This window comes from Hemiscyllium ocellatum, chromosome 3, assembly GCF_020745735.1.
Source record: "Hemiscyllium ocellatum isolate sHemOce1 chromosome 3, sHemOce1.pat.X.cur, whole genome shotgun sequence".
Taxonomy (NCBI): domain Eukaryota; kingdom Metazoa; phylum Chordata; class Chondrichthyes; order Orectolobiformes; family Hemiscylliidae; genus Hemiscyllium; species Hemiscyllium ocellatum.
The window spans coordinates 76,387,576-76,406,380 of NC_083403.1; the positions used below are offsets into that span (position 1 = coordinate 76,387,576).

The following is an 18,805-nucleotide window of genomic DNA, read 5'->3' on the forward strand; positions in this document are numbered from 1 at the left end:
CCCCATTACTCAATTTGCTGTCCTTTTCTCTGAAGGTATGGGCTATTCTGAAGGCAGAATCTCAACCAAATCGCAACTCTTCTTATTTGTACCTTTACGTTGGGCAGACAGACTATTCAACACCAGGTGACATCTCAACAAAACTTGATTCTATTCTCACCTAACATTTACATAAGCACACCATTTTTGTAGCTTGAAGGGATCAGTAGCACACATCTCATTAATTCTGCTCTCCTAATTCAAAGGCACTTTAGAAAGTTTAGCTTCTCAACTTCTATGTTTACTAAGATTAACAATTTGACATGGAACTGGGACTTTAAATGTGGCTTTAGGTACAAATAGCAGCTGGGCTGCAAGAACTTTCATTTGTGTGTGGATTTTTTTAAAAACTTGTCGTGAGTTGGTTACTGCTCTCCTAGCTTGAAAAAGTATGAAGAAATTAAATTGACAGGGTGAGTAACATCATTTAACCTTTATGTGCATCAATACATTTTTTCCTGACTCCAGCATCTTTAGGACAAACCAGTTATTGCCAGGTGCACAACCACCTCACACTCGAAATGCAAAATCAAGGCCTTTGAGAAGGTCCCTGTGTTCTAACCACATAGTCAAATGCAACACAGTTTCTGAGACTGTATTATGATCCAGCTGATGGTAATCCTGGTCAAGGCAGAATCCAGAATGTGAATGTCCATGTATTTTATTTTTTGCAATTTGGTGACTGTAGTGGTCAGATACTGAGTACGTTCACACAAAGCTACAAATTTACTTTTAACTAAAGTGAAACATTTATTACATAAAATGTGCTAATACAAATTTGAAGTCACATGAGATCCACGGTGTGCCGATAAGATGAATTCAGAACTAACTTAGTTACAGAAAACAGACAGCCGCAGTGAAAGGTTCTGACTGGAGGTCGATGACCAGTAGTGTTCTCAAGGGATCAGTGCTGAGGCCCCCGTTGTTTGTAATATACAATTGATTTGGAGCAGACTGTAGATGCCCTGATTAGTACATTTGCAGACAACACAAAGATTTGGGGAGCTGTGGATATTGAAGTGGATTGACAGAAAATACAAATAGGTTTGAGATTTGGGCAGTGAAATAGAAGATGGAATTTAATCCAGACTAATGCAAGGTGATGTGTTTTGAGAGCTCTAATGCAGGAGGGAAGAATACATCAAATGGCAGAACCCTTGCTAGCATCAACTTAAAGAAGGATTGAGGCATATAGTTTCACAGTGCCCTGAAAGTGGTGGCACAATGGATAAGATCATCAAGGCGGCATATGGCATGTTTGCCTCCATTAGTCAGGGCACACAGTACAAAAATTGACAAGTCATGTTGCAGATGTATAGAACTTTAGTTGGGCAACAGTTGGAATATTGTGTACACCATACTACCAGTAGGATATGGAGGCTTTTGAGAGGCTACAGAAATGTTTTTTTTAAAAGGATTTTTGCCTGGTTTGTATGATATTAGCTATGAGGAGAGACTGGCCAAACTTGGTTTACTATCACTTAACCCTTGAAGGAATGAGAAGCACAAAAAGAATACACAGTCGGACTGTATTGCCAAGGTAGAAATCTCAATTTCTGTGGAACACAGCCTCAAGGTAAAAGGCAAGCATTGGGGGGGGGGGGGAAAGAGAGAGGAGGAGGAGGAGAGAGAGGTGGCTGTGGTGGCGGGAATGTGTGTGAAAGGAGATGAGAGAGTCATGTGTTTTTTTTTACACAGAGATGTCAAGTGCCTGGAATGAGTTGCCAGAGGTGGTGCTAGAGGTGGATAAAATAGAAATGTTTAAGAGGCATCTTGATAGATACATGAATAAGCAGAGAATACAGGGATATGAATTACCTAGAAGTAATAGGTTTTTAAGTTTAGAAAGGCTTTGTGGGTCAGTGCAGTCTTGTTGGGTCAAAGGGTCTGTCCCTTTGATACTGAATGTGACTGCCAGTTTGCACAGAGCACGATCTCATACATTGGATGAATTCTGCACGTGATTCTAAATATCTACCTGCGGTACTTTACTGCAATTTTATATCTGATCACCAGGATAGCATTCCGAAAGCACAGCATCCTTCCAGTACTGGTGAATATTAAGAAAGTAATAGCAGAACATTTGGAAAATAGTAATCTAATCAAGCAGAGTCAACGTGGCTTCATGAAAGGGAACTCGTGTCATAGAGTCATATAGTTGTACAGCACAAAAACAGACCCTCAAGTCCAACCCATCCATGCTGATCAGACATCCTAAATTAATCTAATTTCATTTGCCAGCATTTGGCCCATATCCCTCTAAACCCTTCCTATCCATATGCCAATCGAGATGCCTTTTAAATATTCTAATTGTACCAGCCTCCACCACTTGATCTGGCAGCTCATTCCATACACGCACCACTTGGTACGCGAAAAAGTTGCCCATTAGGTCCCTTTCAAATCTTTCTCCTCTCACCTTAAACCTATGGCCTCTAGTTTTGGACTCCACTACCCTGGGAAAAGACCTTGGTTATTCACCCCATCTCTGCCTTTGATGATTTTATAAACTTTTATAAGGTCACCCCTCAGCCTCTGATGCTCCAGGAAAAAATAGTGTCCAACTAATTTATTCGAGTTTTTTTGAGTCAACCGTTTCTATTTTTAAATTAAATCATCCAACATGCAAAGGTATGTGGGAAAAAAAAAAGCAGGAGAAGGCATTAATTCATGGGGCTCATTTGGAGCCTTCCTGATGAAGGGCTCTGGCCCAAAACATCGAATTTCCTGTTCCTTGGATGCTGCCTAACCTGCTGTGCTTTAACCAGCAACACATTTTCAGCTCTGATCTCCAGCATCTGCAGACCTCACTTTTTACTCGCTCATTTGGATAGCCAATCCAGACAAGCTAGGTCAAATGGCCCAATAGGCTGATTGGTCTCCCACAGAAATGTTGATTCCGGACTGCCCTCTGAAATGGCCTAGCAAGCCCCTCAGTTGCACCTAACCACTAAAAATCCTCAAAGGAATAAATATAACCAAACGGACCACCTGACATGAGTGAGGCGCCAGAAATTACACACTCCACAATTTCTGTCTTTCAGATGTGTCATTTCAACTAGATGCAAAAGATGATGGTTTCAGCTACACTCATTGAAGTACAAATAAAGCTCCTCAATGCTGTTTTTAAGATCTTATTGTGTATAAATTAGGTGATGCATCAGCTTCCACTGCTCTTTAAAATGAAATCCATTGGCTTTTTAGGCCCTCAGGATATCCTAGGCATATGAATACAAATTTTTTTTCTCATGTTCAACCAGAAAAGAAGAAAGGTAAATCTAATTTATCCCATTTTTTTCACTATGTCAGATAAGATGTCATAATAACAGGGACAACGTATTTGTGTAGCATTTAATAACTCCGAAATAGACTAGACATCATTCATGGCTTCAACAGAAGTCAGCAAACGAGGAAATGAAAGTCGCTAACTTCACACAGTACAAGTAATGGGATTTCCTGTGCTGGAGTTCTCACTTCCCACTGGCTCACCAGTGAATTGAATTGGAAATTGGTACACTGCGGGGGGGGCTTGGGGTTATGTGCTCAGGGAAGGTAGGTTGTTGGACCTTTGAAGAGTAAGGAGTATATACTGGTCAGCTTCAATGGGAATTTGGGGATCCTAGACACCCACTGTCCATGGAAAACAGGCTTTTGACTTTCTGGTTGTTGCAGCAATTGGGCATCAGACATCGGAACTTAATTTTACCTGCTTACAGTCATACAGCACAGAAACAGAACCTTTTGTCCTACTTGTTCACACCAACCACTTTTCCCAAACTAGACTAATTCCCCTTGTCTCCATTTGGCTCACATCCATCTAAACTTCACCTATTCGCGTACTTATCCAATTGCCTTTTAAATATTGTAACTGTACCTGCATCTACCAGTTCCTCTGGCAGTTCATCCCACATACGAACCACCCTCTATATGTTCCTTTTAAATCTTTCTCCTCTCACCTTAAAAAATGCCCCCTAGTTTTGAACTCCCTCATCCTAGGGAAAAGACCTTTGTCATTCACTTTACCAATGCTCCTCATGATCTTATAAATCTCTATAAGGTTACCCCCCGGCCTCCAATGCTCCTGTGAAAAAGGTTCAAGCCTATCCAGCCTCTCCACGTAACTCAAACCCTTTAATCCCGTAACATGGTGGTAAATCACATGTTAAAGTAGTCCCATCCTGCCAATTGCTGGGTTGGTGCTGGAAAACGCAGTCCTGGTCTACACATCAGAATCATGTCCTGGGAAGATCAGGATTCCCAATATTCATGTTGCCTGAAATCTGGTGTGCATACCCTCTCTGACCCCTTGATTTGACTCCACTCTGTTTTCTGAATTTGCCAGATTGGTAAAATACCTAATGTAACTGGCCTCACGTTTCAGTTGACGTAACTATATTTTTTTGAGAATTCATGAGTGCTGGTCTAGTCTTTTGCTAACTGAACATTAATGTTGTTTTTCGTGCTTCTTAAAAAATACATGTCTATACCTTTCATCGTTTAAATGCCCTGATGTGATCTCCATCTAGCTTTTCAAAGATGTGTTTTACAACAATAATAGTGAAACATATAATACTTACATCTAGGACTGAAGTTGTGAGAATCCATAAAATTGATCGACAGCGGCTCATCAGCATGAAGTGTGCTTTGATCAGCGTAGCTCCTGTCCATTGCATTCACCATATGAGTCATCTCTTGGCGAGCATTCCCTACTGCGTCCTTACGTTTCTTTGCAAGCTTACTGCAATCCACAAAAGCAAATAATTAAACAGCTTTTATGCATAGTTTCAGTATGGTAAATATTTAGGTTTAACACAAAGACTTGATATACTTTGTGAGATAAGGAAACTTTTATAGAGGAAACTACATTTAAAAAAAACCCAGCAAAGTCCAATGACTATCTATCTAATTAGTTGCCAAGTGCTTTCGATGTTCTGCGGTCATAAGAAAAAGACTTGCATATATCTTTTGCAGAAATAAGATTATATTCAATTGATCTGTTTCTGTGATTAAGGGGTACACATTGGCTACAAGACGAGAGGACACTTCCCTTTTTTAAGAAAATAGTGTGACAGGGTCATTTACTCTACCTGAGGGTGGACCTGAGCTCTTTAACATCTCGTGAAAGACAGCACCTCTAATAGTGCAACGCTCTCTCAGTACATCACTGGAGTTTTAGACTATTTTTGAGTTAACATCCTGGACTGGGGCTTGCACCCTTAACCTTTTGACTCAAGAGAGCAAAATGTTACCCATTGAGCCATAGCTGACAATGGAAGGAACTGTTCAAATACTAGTCTGCATTTATTTTTCAATTGCATGATAAAAGAATTCAATTACTGCTCAGATGTTTTACACAGTGAATTACTTATCAACAAAGTAATTTGTTTTCCCAAATTTCACAGCATGTAGATATATTAGCACTGGTGAGCGTAATCTTTTTGCAAATGGTACAAAACCACAACTCCAAAATTGCATATCTAAAGGGTTAATTTACATAGCAGCATGATTAGTCCATTTAGCCTCTCAAGGCAGTACTGCTGTTTCATTACATCATGGTTGATCTGCACCTCAACACTCAGCATTTATCATATATCCCTTCATAATTTCAACAAACAAAAACGTATCAATCTCAACTTCGGTAGGGATCTAGGTCAACAAGTTCTTTGCACAAATGGAAGGACAGGAGTTAGTTACATCTGGTTATTAGAATTGGAAATGGTGTGGCCACTTATTGTCCTGTTCGTTTATGTTTGAAAGATCTTTGATTTTGAGTTAAATTGAGCAAAGACCGCCCAAAGACCATCATTAGATCTTAAATTTCTGCCATGCAATAAATAGATATCTAAATTTTAGTTCCATGAAATTATTTCAAATGAAATCTGTTTCTATTTCAACAAATTATCAGATTTTACTTTAATACGAAAAATGTGTGGAATATAATTTCTGTAATTTTGACAGCTTCCAATCCTACTTGTGATTTCATTTGTGGGCAGTTGGAAATTTTATGTTGATGCTGGTTGCTGTTTGACAGTGCCCATCAGTGATCTAATTAATGGAGTGAGTGATTTGATTACTCAATGATAAAAGTGATTCTATAAATACGTTAATTCCTTTGGAGATGATGAGTCTACTAAGCTAACATACAATTGGTAAAATTTGTATGGATCCACAAGATTATTTTGGATAATTATTAGATTACTTACAGTATGGAAACAGGCCCTTCAAGTCCACACCGACCCACCGAAGCGCAACCCACCCATACCCCTACATTTACCCCTTTACCTAACACTAGGGGCAATTTAGCATAGCCAATTCACCTGCACATCTTTGTGACTGTGGGAGGAAACCGGAGCACCCGGAGGAAACCCACGCAGATACGGGGAGAATGTGCAAACTCCACACAGTCAGTCGCCTGAGTCGGGAATTGAACCCGGGTCTCTGGCGCTGTGAGGCAGCAGTGCTAACCACTGTGCCACCATGCTGACGGCTTGAACAGAATAATTTTACAATTGTAACTATCAGCTTAAAAGTATTACTTCATCATGCATTCCTTTACCACTTTACAAACTGATCAGCTATTTTTGTAAACTATCATTCAAGCAATCAAACATTATGTGTGGGATAATGGAAACTTTACAAAGTGTTGTAGAGGGCATTATTCACAATAAGACACTCAGATTACACCAATGTACATTGTTCAAACTAAAATAAATGACAGTTCCTCAGATCTTTCATTGATTTTTGCACTTCACACTTAGCATACACTAAAATAATAGATGTCAAGGGTAAGAGGCCAAATTCATAAGCTTTGACACAAAAACCAAAAGACAATACAATGATATCTATGCATGTCAAGATTTCAAATGAAAATTTATTTTCAGTAATTCAATTCTCTGTTCAAACTACTGACAATCTCTCTGCAGGACTCCAGAGAACATGTGGCATATTTCAATTGCACTGTTTTGTTTCCAGCCAAGTACTTCCTATGCATCCTCTCCCCAGACAAAACAAAACAATTTAGTATCTATTTGAGATTGAATGAGAGCAGCCAGCTTTCATTATTTAACAAAACAAACCTCTTAAATGGAAAAGCTGAGGAACATACACAAAGCAGTGGTGCAAGCACTACAGAGGGGATAAAGAAAGAAAATCATGATGCAGATGATATTGTGAAACCAAACATGCTTTGCTGAGAAGAACCTTAAGTTTTATAATTAATTAAAGGTGTATACAGGTCAATGTGACATATGTGAAGAGAGTTCACATGCTTTCTGATTTGATGTGCTACTTTGCTTCTCATTCTTAGTCCAGTCCCCAGCTCGGAGCATTTTGAAGAAGAACCAAGTACCTAAGTCTCCCTGTCAGTACACAACCTGTCTACCAATAAGTCTTGAGCTGTGCCTCCTCATGGCCACAATGGAAAACGGATTCCTCGTGGCTTTTACAAAATTTCTACTTTCGATAATGGAACACTCCAATTTGGATCTCAACTCAAACAGGAGCAGTTAACCTCATGTCCCCATGCTCAGTCTGTTATAGAAGCTCAAAGTTCACTTCATAGAGAATCTGGATGCCATCAGCTGAAACCTTCAGTCAGAACATCTTTACCTACTGGGAGATTTCAATATAAGAGTGACCTTAAGACTTTCTGTCTCAGGCATCCTCGTCTGGAAAAAAAGTGAGAATGGGCAGATATTACTTGAGCTTTGGTATCACAAGTTTTGTGTAGCTGATACTTCCTTCCAGAACAAATCATTTCTCTCCCTGCTGTCTCAGATGTATCCATGACATCTCTTATCAGAAGAATACCACAAACTTAGAGGTACCAGAATGTGCCAGTTCCATCAGCACATGCTTGTTGCTCAGCTATGATGTCATTTGATCACATTCTCTGGATGTATGATGACCCTCTCTCTAAAGAATTCTCTATACTGAATTGGCCATGGGTGTCACAATCTACTTGACAACTTTACCTTCATTACAAAGACAACTAATTGTTGTTGATAGCCTTGATCTCTAGAAACTGACTAGTTGGAAGTATGTCTAAAGAATAGAGCAGAAACAAAAAAGGGCAGATGGTCATTAATCGAGCCCAGAGGAAACAGAGGTCAACGAATCATGCATCTTCTTAGCCTAGTTTCTTCCTCAGCAGCAGAGATGCCACATTGGGATACAAACCCTCAGCCTACGAGATGGAAGGCTGCTATTGACAAAGATTTATGAACAGTATTTGTTTGATGGAACCTATTGCATCTTTATTTTGCTTGTGCAGTGTTTTGCTAACTTGTAAAATTCTTGATTTTGAGGACAGCATCATCTTATAATTCCCCAATAAATCTTTAGTTCTCTTTTCCCATTCTATTTTAAACACTAGCCTGTTGGAAGGTCACTACTGAGTCTACGTTTGGACACTCAGAATGACCATATTTCATGAGGAAATTCCCCACTGTCATTGACTTGTAAATTGTTTCCATTACTTTAAAAGTATTTATGCGCACCATGTAAAATTAAGCATTACACTGTGCTCTGACAAGAGTAAGTCATCGTATTTATTAGAGTTTGTTGTCATAAAAATGTCATTCAGTAAAGCTAACAGTTCTTAATGAGGTGCAAGTGGCAACCCTGCCATTTTATACACATTGACATTGAATGTTGATTGCAGCTGAAACAGAGCAGTTATGAGACTGATTCTAATTAAATGATCAATGAGTGGATCATTTTGACATTTTGGACTGAAATAACATAAAATTGATGTTTCAAGTTAAATTTCAACTCTAAAAAATCCAAATTATTTGTCAGCTACTGATACTTATTGAACTTGCTAAAAATATTTTGGGGTCTTCACTTTTAAATTAAATTACATATTTAATAAAATAGGACCTCATTTCTGTATATAATATTTCTTAACAGCCAATTGGATTTAGAACAGGATCATTTGTGTCAAAACTTACCATTTGTACCCAAATACCCCATTAAGTTTAAAATAACAATAGACTTGCTTCTATTGGCTACTTACAGGTAATAAGAATAAGAATAGTAGCTCCTCCTGGCAAGCAAATCAGACAGTGAAGAAAGAATTATTGGTGAATAGAAGTGTGGAATCAGTTACAATCAACAAAGCAAATGCTAGCTGTTTTTGATAATGATCATCTTTGGTTAGCATTTTACTGCAAACAAATCATGCAAAAATTAATCTTACATTTCATGCAATTAAGTGCTTGCAAATAAAATAGAAATAATGGTACAGCATGAAAGTGGGTAATTATGTTCCAGATATCAGTCATTAAAGTAAGTGAATAAAAAATTGATTAGACATTTCTTACATGCACCATATAATGCATCAGAATTACTAATTTGTCTTTGCTATGAATCCATCTCAACAAGAGAAAAATTAAAAATACATCCACATACAAGAGAAACAATACACATTTGAGCAGAATAACTTAGATTCAAGTAAGCTGTTTTGCACAGAAATATTTATGTCAATGAAATAATGGGCATTCCAGATATAAAAAATAACAAAGCCACTTAAGCCACATCAATTATAGCAATGTCCTGTAGATGATCATGTCAAACAAAAGGTCAATATTGATGTCAGTTGATTAGCTTGAAATTAGTCACTGGCTAAAACAACGTTCTAACGATTTTGACTCAACTGACATTTTCTAAATGAACAATCTTTTACTTCTTAATTAACCTTGCAACTGTATTGATGCATTTAAATACCACCAAAAATAATTATCATTTTTTTCTGTCGATTTTGCCAATATATAACAAATTCTTGAACAGTGAACAACAAAATTCTTAGCTATTTCTCCCCCTAATTTCTAATACGAATTTATGTTAGTCTTTAACTATTTGTAGCACATTGGTATATTCTCTAGTTGTTATGGGAAAGTTCAAATTGGTCATCAGGATTTGTATGCATATTTTCTAAAAATGAGTTTGACAGAAATTGATTTTTAAAAATCAATAACATGCATTGGATTGATACATATGGTGAGAAGATAGACAGCCATACTTTGCAAATGGAATTTCTTGCATAAGTTGGATAGAGTATAAAATAGTTATTGTTTATGCAACTTGACATACTTATTGGCTTTTCTTAAAATAAAACATATTTATGTAAGCCAGTACAGCCACATAGAAAGGCAGATGTCTAGTGACAAGAAGGATATAAACAGATAAATGCCTTTTGGATTCAAAAGTTTGATATTTTTAACTGGATTTTCATTGGTTTGAATATTTTATGAGGGGAAGTAGCAAATGATTGTTGCCGTTGATGGCTAGCTGGATAACCAGGTGATGAACTTCAGCATACAACTAGAAGCAGCAAAGTAATTGGGGAAACGGAGAAACCTTTTCATATTTTCTAAAACAACTAGGATACTGTAGAGTGAAAAACTTTATATGGCAACAGAGTCAAAAGAGTCATTTACAGAAGACTTGGGTAGTTGTCTGGAATGGACAACTACCCAAGGAGCAGAAATAAAGGAAGAACACGGAATTTCAGTAGACATTTCAGCAAGCAATGCCACAGCCACAATGAGTGAAATGGCTTCTTTCTATGCTCTAAACTATAGGATTCTATGACAAAAGATGATAAAGCTGACTGATTTTCAACATAAACATTTTAGTTCAATATTCAATGAAATTAATATCGATAAGTAAAATTTCCTTAATTAAGCATTAATTAACAATAGTAAGCAGCATGAGGTGAATGCCTTTAAATGATGAAAATCAAATACCAACTTGAAGATTTTAATGATGCAATTTGTATTACATAACTGTTTGGTGACACAACAATCTTACTTTGAAAGCACAGAATCTGATCAAGAAAAGGAGGCTATCAGGAAGCTCCCATATTTATGGGCTCAATTTTTTCAATTAATAGTGAATCAAATACACTTGCTCGTAACTTGAAGAAAGTTTCCCAGTACAGTCTCTGCGGCATTCAGTTCCCCTTTCCTTATGGCAGTTTAAATTTGAACCAAATCAAACGATCTCCAGGCATGCAACAACAACATCACCAATTAGCCAATTCCCACTAAGAAGTTCAAAGTAGCACACCATTTTATTTCAATTTTCAGGTAACAAGATAAACCGCGATTTGGTTAAGATAGAAACTAATATTTTGATATTAACAAGTAATGGATGTTTTTTGTTATAACATGGAAAATCAAAAGTCGACCAATATACAATTACATTTACAGGACCATTGAAAGGATTTAGCAGTAATGATGTAGCTAGCACTCCATTTATGAAGAAGGCTGAAGAAAACAAATAGCCTACTCCTCCTAATTCATTTTGAAAATTCAATTATACCTCATTCAAGGTGTCAAAAATATTGAGAGGGTTTTCATTTGGAAGATTTAAAGAGTCAAAGTGAAGTATTATCAATTCACTGATTGCTTTGGGATTGCATACTAGAGGAATCTTAACAGGATAGCACTGAAGGAGCATGGATTCACTTATTCTGCATTCATGTAGACTCCTCAACTTACTGTCAAGTCCCAACAGATTATGACAGAAATTACTTAGTTTTCCAAGCCTAGCATCACAAATTTCAAGCCAATATGAAAGAAACTACAGAAAGGAAAACACATTGGAACAAATTTGAGCAGCGGTAGCTCATTCATTCTCCTGAGCCTCTCCATCAATCAATTAGAATAATGGCTGATGAATGTGCAACCCAATCAATGAGTTCAGGTATTATCAAAAAAAAGCAACCAACATTATGTAATTTAAATTGGGGCGATACAATGCTCATACTGGACTGGGACTATCTATTTCACATAAAATAGAACAAGAACTAACATTTTAATAGCAGTAGAGAGTGGAAGACAAATCTAATATCCAATGGTTTGTGCCAACCATTTTCATGAATTAACAACTTACTACGTGCATAACACATGCAACAACAGCACAAAGGCTTTTGTTACACAAATACAACATTACTGCACATTAATAAAGAAATAAAAGTGTGTCTTCTGTAGTAGCATCCTGTTAATCAAACTCCACTGTTTATGTGATATACTTGTGAAACAAAAATCTGATTTTATGAATTATGAAGTGCTATAGTTAAATGTACTGACAATGTCAGTCTGTACTTCATATCTAAACAATTTCTACAAGGACAACGTTTAACATGTCAGCCTCTCTCTTTGGAATGTAACTAATGACAGAGACTAATCACATATGCAGACAAAAACACAAGATTGCATGGACTATGAAAAACTGGATTAATGGTGATACATCTTCAGGTATGAATGGGATACACCAGAAAATTCTTGGAATGTCAAGGATTCAAACAGATGGCAGCAAGCAAGTTTCTCTCACTTTCCTTTATCAAAAATTAGCAAGCCTGCTTAAGAAGGATAGAAAGAAGTTACAAAATGATCAGGGTAAGTTAAGTGAGTGGGCAAAAGATACAGCAAATAGAGTAAAATGTAGAACAATGTGAAATTGTCCATTTTGGCAGTAAGAAAAAAAGCATTTTATCTAGATGATGAGAAATTGAAGAGCTCTGGGATGCAGAGGGGTGTGGGTGCTCTCGTGCATGAATCACAAAAGGTTAGTATGCAGAACATCAAGTACTTAGCAAAATAGCTATACTATCACTCATTGCAAGGAATTGAAGATAAAAATCAAAGTTGTGCTTCAATTATACAGCACAGTCATCAGACTAAATCTGGAGTACTGGCTACCCTTATTTATGGAAGAAGGACTATGTATTAGAGGCCATACAGAGATGGTTTACTAATTTACCACTCTATTACAATCTTCATCACTGTGCTATAGCATGCATATGCAGACATTGTAGAAAAAAATACAAAATTGACACCAAGTACCCAGTATAGGTTAGGTTCAGCAAAAATTTTAATCTGTTTTAATCTGGTGACTAAGAAACACAAGATATGTGTGTTAAATTCAGGCCCCATTTACATTTTCAAGATTGGCAAAAACTCATAGATCCAAATAATCTTCTCGAAGTCTTTGGGATCAAGTCACACTATAGAATTTGATCTCAGTTATAGAAGGTAAGCAGAATTTAAATTTAACTAAATGCAAGGGATAGAAAACATGCTGGGCAGGGTTTCCTGAGGTTGGGGCCAGTACCTTAAGCTGTGTTACAAGCTGAAACTTGGGGTTAGTGAGCTCAGAAGCATCAGTGACCTGTGTGCAGTTCTGTTCCTCATCCCCCCGACCATGTACAGATGTTTTGAATCCTGCCCTCCGCTTTCAGAAGTCTTTCCACCTCCTACCCCCAGATCCTTGGTGCTCAGATGTGTAGCAACAAATTTGAATTCTTAAAACAGAATCACAATGGGAAAAAAATCTGGGAAACACTGATGGAGGGCATGCAACTGTTATAGTCAATCCAATTAATTATTAGATAGATTAGCCACAATCTTACTGATGGAGCAGGAATGGTGGAGCAGGCTTGATGAGCTGAATGGCCAAATGGGCAGCTCCTAATTCTTACATTCATTTGTTTTTGTAGCAGGTGAAACAGAATTAAGTCTTTACAGGTTCCATACTTTTATACTATTTTCTGAAAACGCACTGAATGATGATGTAAATGATTGAAATAAAAAGAAAATACTTTTCAATTATGAGTCTATGAAAACTCTGGCTTTCATAGGAAAAGCCAGTTGGCTTATCTCTCAAACTGAATGTCTGAAGCAGAACATTTGGATCCTCTAGCAGCCAACTCCTCCTTTGAAGGGAAGAGCGCATACAGAAAAAAAATCCAGTTTTGATAAAGCTTGGCGCTGGAAAAAGCACAGCAGGTCAGGCAGCCTCCGAGGAGCAAGTTAGTCAAAGTTTTGGGCATGACCTTTCTTCAGGGTTATCCAAGTTTCATGAAAGGAAAATGAAAACAGAAGAATTGCCTCCATCTCTTTCAGATCATACAGATTTACTAATATCTGATAAAATTCAAAGGTTGTCCAAAGTTCTAACAAGCATACCTTATGAGGCCAGAGGCTTTTAAAAAAAAAATGAAACAAAATGCTGTAGAGGTTCTAAGCTGCCTCTTCACAGATAAGCCTTGAATAAGTGGTATATGCTGCCAAGAAAAACAGTTTTGCAGAAGCTGTTATTGTGCCTCGGCATGTTAGGGCAGAGCTGGGAAATATTTTTAATTCAGATAATGAAGAACTAAGCTAGAAGGTGGATTTTAACAAAAAAAAATTCAGCACTCCAAAGGAGATGGAGAACTTATAGAGGAAGAGATGTAGCATTTCAAAAAAAGTATTTCAAAAAGGTTTGCATTATAAGGAGAGGCTGAATAGGTTGGGACTTTTTTCACTGAAGCATAAGAGGCTGAGGATGACCTTATGGAGGTTTATAAAATCATAAAGGGTATAGATAAGGTGAATGGTAGGTGTCTTTTCCCTAGTGTAGGGGAGGGGAGTTCAAGACTAGACATGAGAGGAGAAAGATTTTAAAAAAAGGAACTTTCTTTTTTAAACAGAGTGGTTCGTGTGGGGAATGAACTTCCAGACGAAGTAGTGCACGCAGGTACAGTTACAATGTTGAAAAGATATTTAGATAAGTATATGAACAAGAAATGTTTGGAGAGAGATAGATCAAACGTAGGCAGGTGGGACTGGTTTAATTTGGGATTATGTTCAGAATGGACTAGTTGATCAGAAGGGTCTGTTTCCATGCTGTATGACTCCGTAACTCTACATGTTTTACTGCAGTACGAATAGAGGTATTAGCTAATCACCTTGAAAATAACTCTTTTACTTTCGTGATCATCTGTATAACTCTCTAAGCATAACTTTGAGAGAAGTTGCAGGAAGGAGATGATTTGAATTTGTGTCTCACTAGAAGATCTTACTATCGACCAGGACTGACCATCTGTCAGTGATTGATTGTATGATTATCTTTTGCAACAGATTAGTGTACTGTTCACAAGCAATCTTTTTATAACTCACTTTAAATTGTGTGGTTGTGGTAGTTTAGAATCTGTCTTGAAGATGCAGAAAAACCTTAGAGGTAATTTATGGAAGTTGTGTTATTTAACGAGGCCTCACACGAGTGTGTGTATCATCATTCCACATGCAAGGTCTTACAGTTGTATGTAGTCAAAAGAGCATATGCTCCATTCCCCCTGTATACATACATACATACACACACACACACGATGCTAGACCAGACCACTAATTTATGCTATGATCTTTTGTGGCACTCATTTTTAAAGTAGACAAAAAGTCACATCTAAGTGTTTAAGAGAATAACAGCACAAGATCCCATGGTTTTAAATAAACATTGAGACTCTGATGCACAAGTACAACAATAATACAAATAACATACCAGTGTTGAACGTTGTAACACTCAGACTGAACATGTGATGAATACTTTAATAAGAGCCCAAGATGTTGAGGACAGTATGGTAACATGGATGGAGAATGGCTAATTAAAGGGAAATTTTTAAGATGGCAAGCAATAACTGGTGAAATGTCACAGTGCTGGAGTGACAGTAATTTATTAATGACTTCGATGAAGGAAGTGAATGCACTATTGCACAAAAACAGATGGAAAATCAAATGGTGAAAGTGAGATAATGAAACTACAGAGGGATACAGAAAGATTAAGTGGCCAAAATTTGGCAGATGGAATGTAATGTGGGGAAATCAGAGGTATGGATTTTTTCAGGAAGAATAGAGGTGGTGCATATTATTGAAAAGAAGAAGGCTGCAGAATTTTGGAGTCCTGGTGCATAAATCGCAAAATGTTATCTGTACATATTGAATCTCTCTCTCTCTGACTTGGTCACTGTGATTGAGTACAAATTGGAGACACACTGATACATAAGGAGGGAGATCAGTATCTGAAAAATTTTTATATAAGATTTTGGCAACACTTCAGAAAAATGCAGGCACAGAATCGAGCTGGAGCGGCCAATTACATATATAATGATGTGAACCTAGCTGAGAGAAGAGAATCGTGCCACAATGACATTTATAGGGTCAATATATTTCAGAACTAGAGCTTTATGTTTTCTAATAAATGAAGAGGGATATGTAACCTGTGCTGCAGTGAGTCTGGCGTCTGGGTAATTTGAATGTTAGCAATGAAATGAAGGTTTAGATTAGGTAGCTTTACTGAAAAGAAGATGCAATGTATAAACAGAGGCCTTAAATATTTTAAGGTAGAGGTAGGTAGATTCTTGTTAGGATTGGGATTGAAAAGCTATTAGGGAGAGATGGAATTGTAGACTTGAGGTGATAGATTAATTATAAAATTCTTAATAAACAAATTAATCGCGAACTTAATGAATAGCCTGCTCCCGCTCCATGTTCATAAGACACACACTTCCCTTAAACCAAGCTGGGATCAGACTCCTTGTAGCAAAGAATGAAAAGGGATAAATAAGGAGTAGACAGGCACTTTAAACTTGTGAGTTAGGGCCAAAGGGTTTAAGAAAAGTGAGATGGGCTCAAAATCAAAAGGTAGCATAGAAAACAGATGGAAAATAAATGAAAGGAGAGAGAGTAACAGAAATTGAGCTTTGGAAGAAAGAGCGAAAATTAGAACTTGCAAAGCTAGGAGAGAAATCAGAAACATCTGAGTGAAATAATAGAAGCTGACAGAAGAGTTACAGTATCAAGACCATAAGGATTCTCCTTATACAAACACATTGGGTAGTAGAAACAAATTGAATGAATTGAAGGTGAAATTTTAATTAGAAGACACCAATATCACAACCATCACTGAGAGATGGCTACAAAATGGCTTGAATTGGGAATTACACACAAAATTAAAGACTACCAGGAAAGACTGAAGGGGAAGAATTAGCCTTAATCAATAAGAACAAAATCACACAAATGGTCAGGCAGGATATAACGCCAAATAATCGATTATAGATAGGTGATTGGTAGAATTAAGAAAAAGCAACATGGGATTTCAGACATTAGTGGGGAGATGTAGATTCCCACTAACAGACGCAGATGCAAGTAGGCATTCCTCTAAATGCAGGAATTAGAAAACCAGGCAGTAAAGGTCAGGGGCGAGCAGAGACAGAGAGAAAGATTGTTGACAAAAATAGAAATTACTGGAAAAGTTCTGCAGGTCTGACATCATCTGTGGAATGAAATCAGTAAAGGGCCACTCAACCCGAAATGTTAACTCTGATTTCTCTCTGCAGTCGCTGCATGGCCTGCTGAGCTTTTCTAGCTGTTTCTATTTTTGCGTCTGATTTACAGCATTTGCAATCCTTTTGGTTTTTATTTAGGAGACATTCTCAAGTTGTTTCAGAATAGTTTACTGCAGCAAAATGTCCTACAACCAAATAGAGGGCATGTCACATCAAATTTAGTAATGAGTAATGAGCCAGATTTAGTTAGTGACCTAACAGTGCATGAACATTTATCAAAAGGAGGTTGTAAGATAGTCAAGTTTAACATATTCTTTAAAGATAAAATATGTAAAACAGTTGCTCCGATTCTAGACATAGTTAAGTCTGAATTCAATAAGAGACAGAGACCTGCATAGAGCACTGCACAAATTTGTTGATGAGTAAAATATTTAAGATCAGTGGGAGATGTTCAAAACCTAATCTTGTCTGAGGTGCAAGAGCTCCATTTTCTTTGGATGATTAAAGAGGTAAGAGACTAAAAAATAAATTTATATGAAGATGCAAAAAAAAATCCATAGATAAAGAGCAATAAAGCATGGCAAACACATCACGTGAGCTACAAAACGGAAGTCTGAAAAGAAACTTGCAAGGCATATCAAAATATACACAAATATATCACTATGCGTTAAGAATTCAGTGAAGGGAAGATAATGGCAAACATGTTGAATAGTCACTTTGTATGAGCATGTCCAGAGAAAGAGGTCAAAATAGCAGACTTCCCAAAGAAACTAATACGAAATCAGAGACAAATCAAATCAAAATTAGTTTAATGAAGAAAATGCAATTAAGAAAATAACTAACAAGTGATACATTCTCAGGACCAGATGCGTCCCATCTAAAGATTTTAAAGGAAGAGAAGAAACATTGTAGATGTACTGACCACAATCCCCAAAATTCTCTATATTCAGGAACCTGTGTTTTAGACTGGAAAATTATATCTATGCTTCTACTATTTCAGGAAGGTGGGAAAGACCACCAGAGAATTTACAGAGCGATTAGCCTAACATTTACAGTCAGGAAATTGTTCGAGTCTATAATTAAGAATTGGATGGCTGAATACCTTGAATATTTTGAATTCATCAGAGAGCACCAGAATGGATTTGTAAAGGAGAGTCACAAATGGTGACTCAAACTGAATTATTTCAACATGCCTATGGGTGTTATTTATATGGACTCTTAGAAGGCATTGCATAAATCATGATAAGAAATGTTTAAGTAAAATTAAAGCTCATTGAATATAAACCAAATTATTGACCTGTTTAGCATTTGGCTGAGTGACAAGAGATAGCGCTTAAGGATAATGGGCTGGTGTCCTAAAGATGTAGCTTAAGGTGGCTTGAAAAATTCTGTGTTTGGGCCTCAACTATTTACAGTGTTTAACAACTTAGATGATGGACAGAAAGCCCCAGATACTCAAATTTGCTAATGCCTCAAAGACAGGTAGCATAGTATGCAGTGTAGATAGAACATTGAACATTATAGCCTTCAGCCCTCGATGTTGTGCCAACCTTGAAACCAATCTAAAACCCATCTAACCTACACTATTACAATATCATGCTAAAAATCACACAACACCAGGTTGCAGTCAGGCGAAGGAGCATCGCTCCGAAAGCTAGT

The 18,805-nt window shown here is 37.2% G+C and overlaps 1 protein-coding gene across 2 annotated transcripts in view; it reads right to left on the bottom strand.

The window, feature by feature from the left end:
* ptprk (protein tyrosine phosphatase receptor type K) overlaps positions 1-18,805 on the bottom strand; it is a 610,797-nt gene that overhangs the window by 88,379 nt on the left and 503,613 nt on the right. The window contains exons 15-16 of one of the 2 annotated variants that reach the window (XM_060851091.1): positions 9,053-9,082; positions 4,614-4,774 (exon numbers count right to left, since the gene is read on the bottom strand). In XM_060851091.1, coding sequence (XP_060707074.1) covers positions 4,614-4,774; positions 9,053-9,082 — 191 coding nt within the window. The remainder of the gene's footprint in view (positions 1-4,613; positions 4,775-9,052; positions 9,083-18,805) is intronic. The other variant, XM_060851099.1, reaches the window with a different exon arrangement.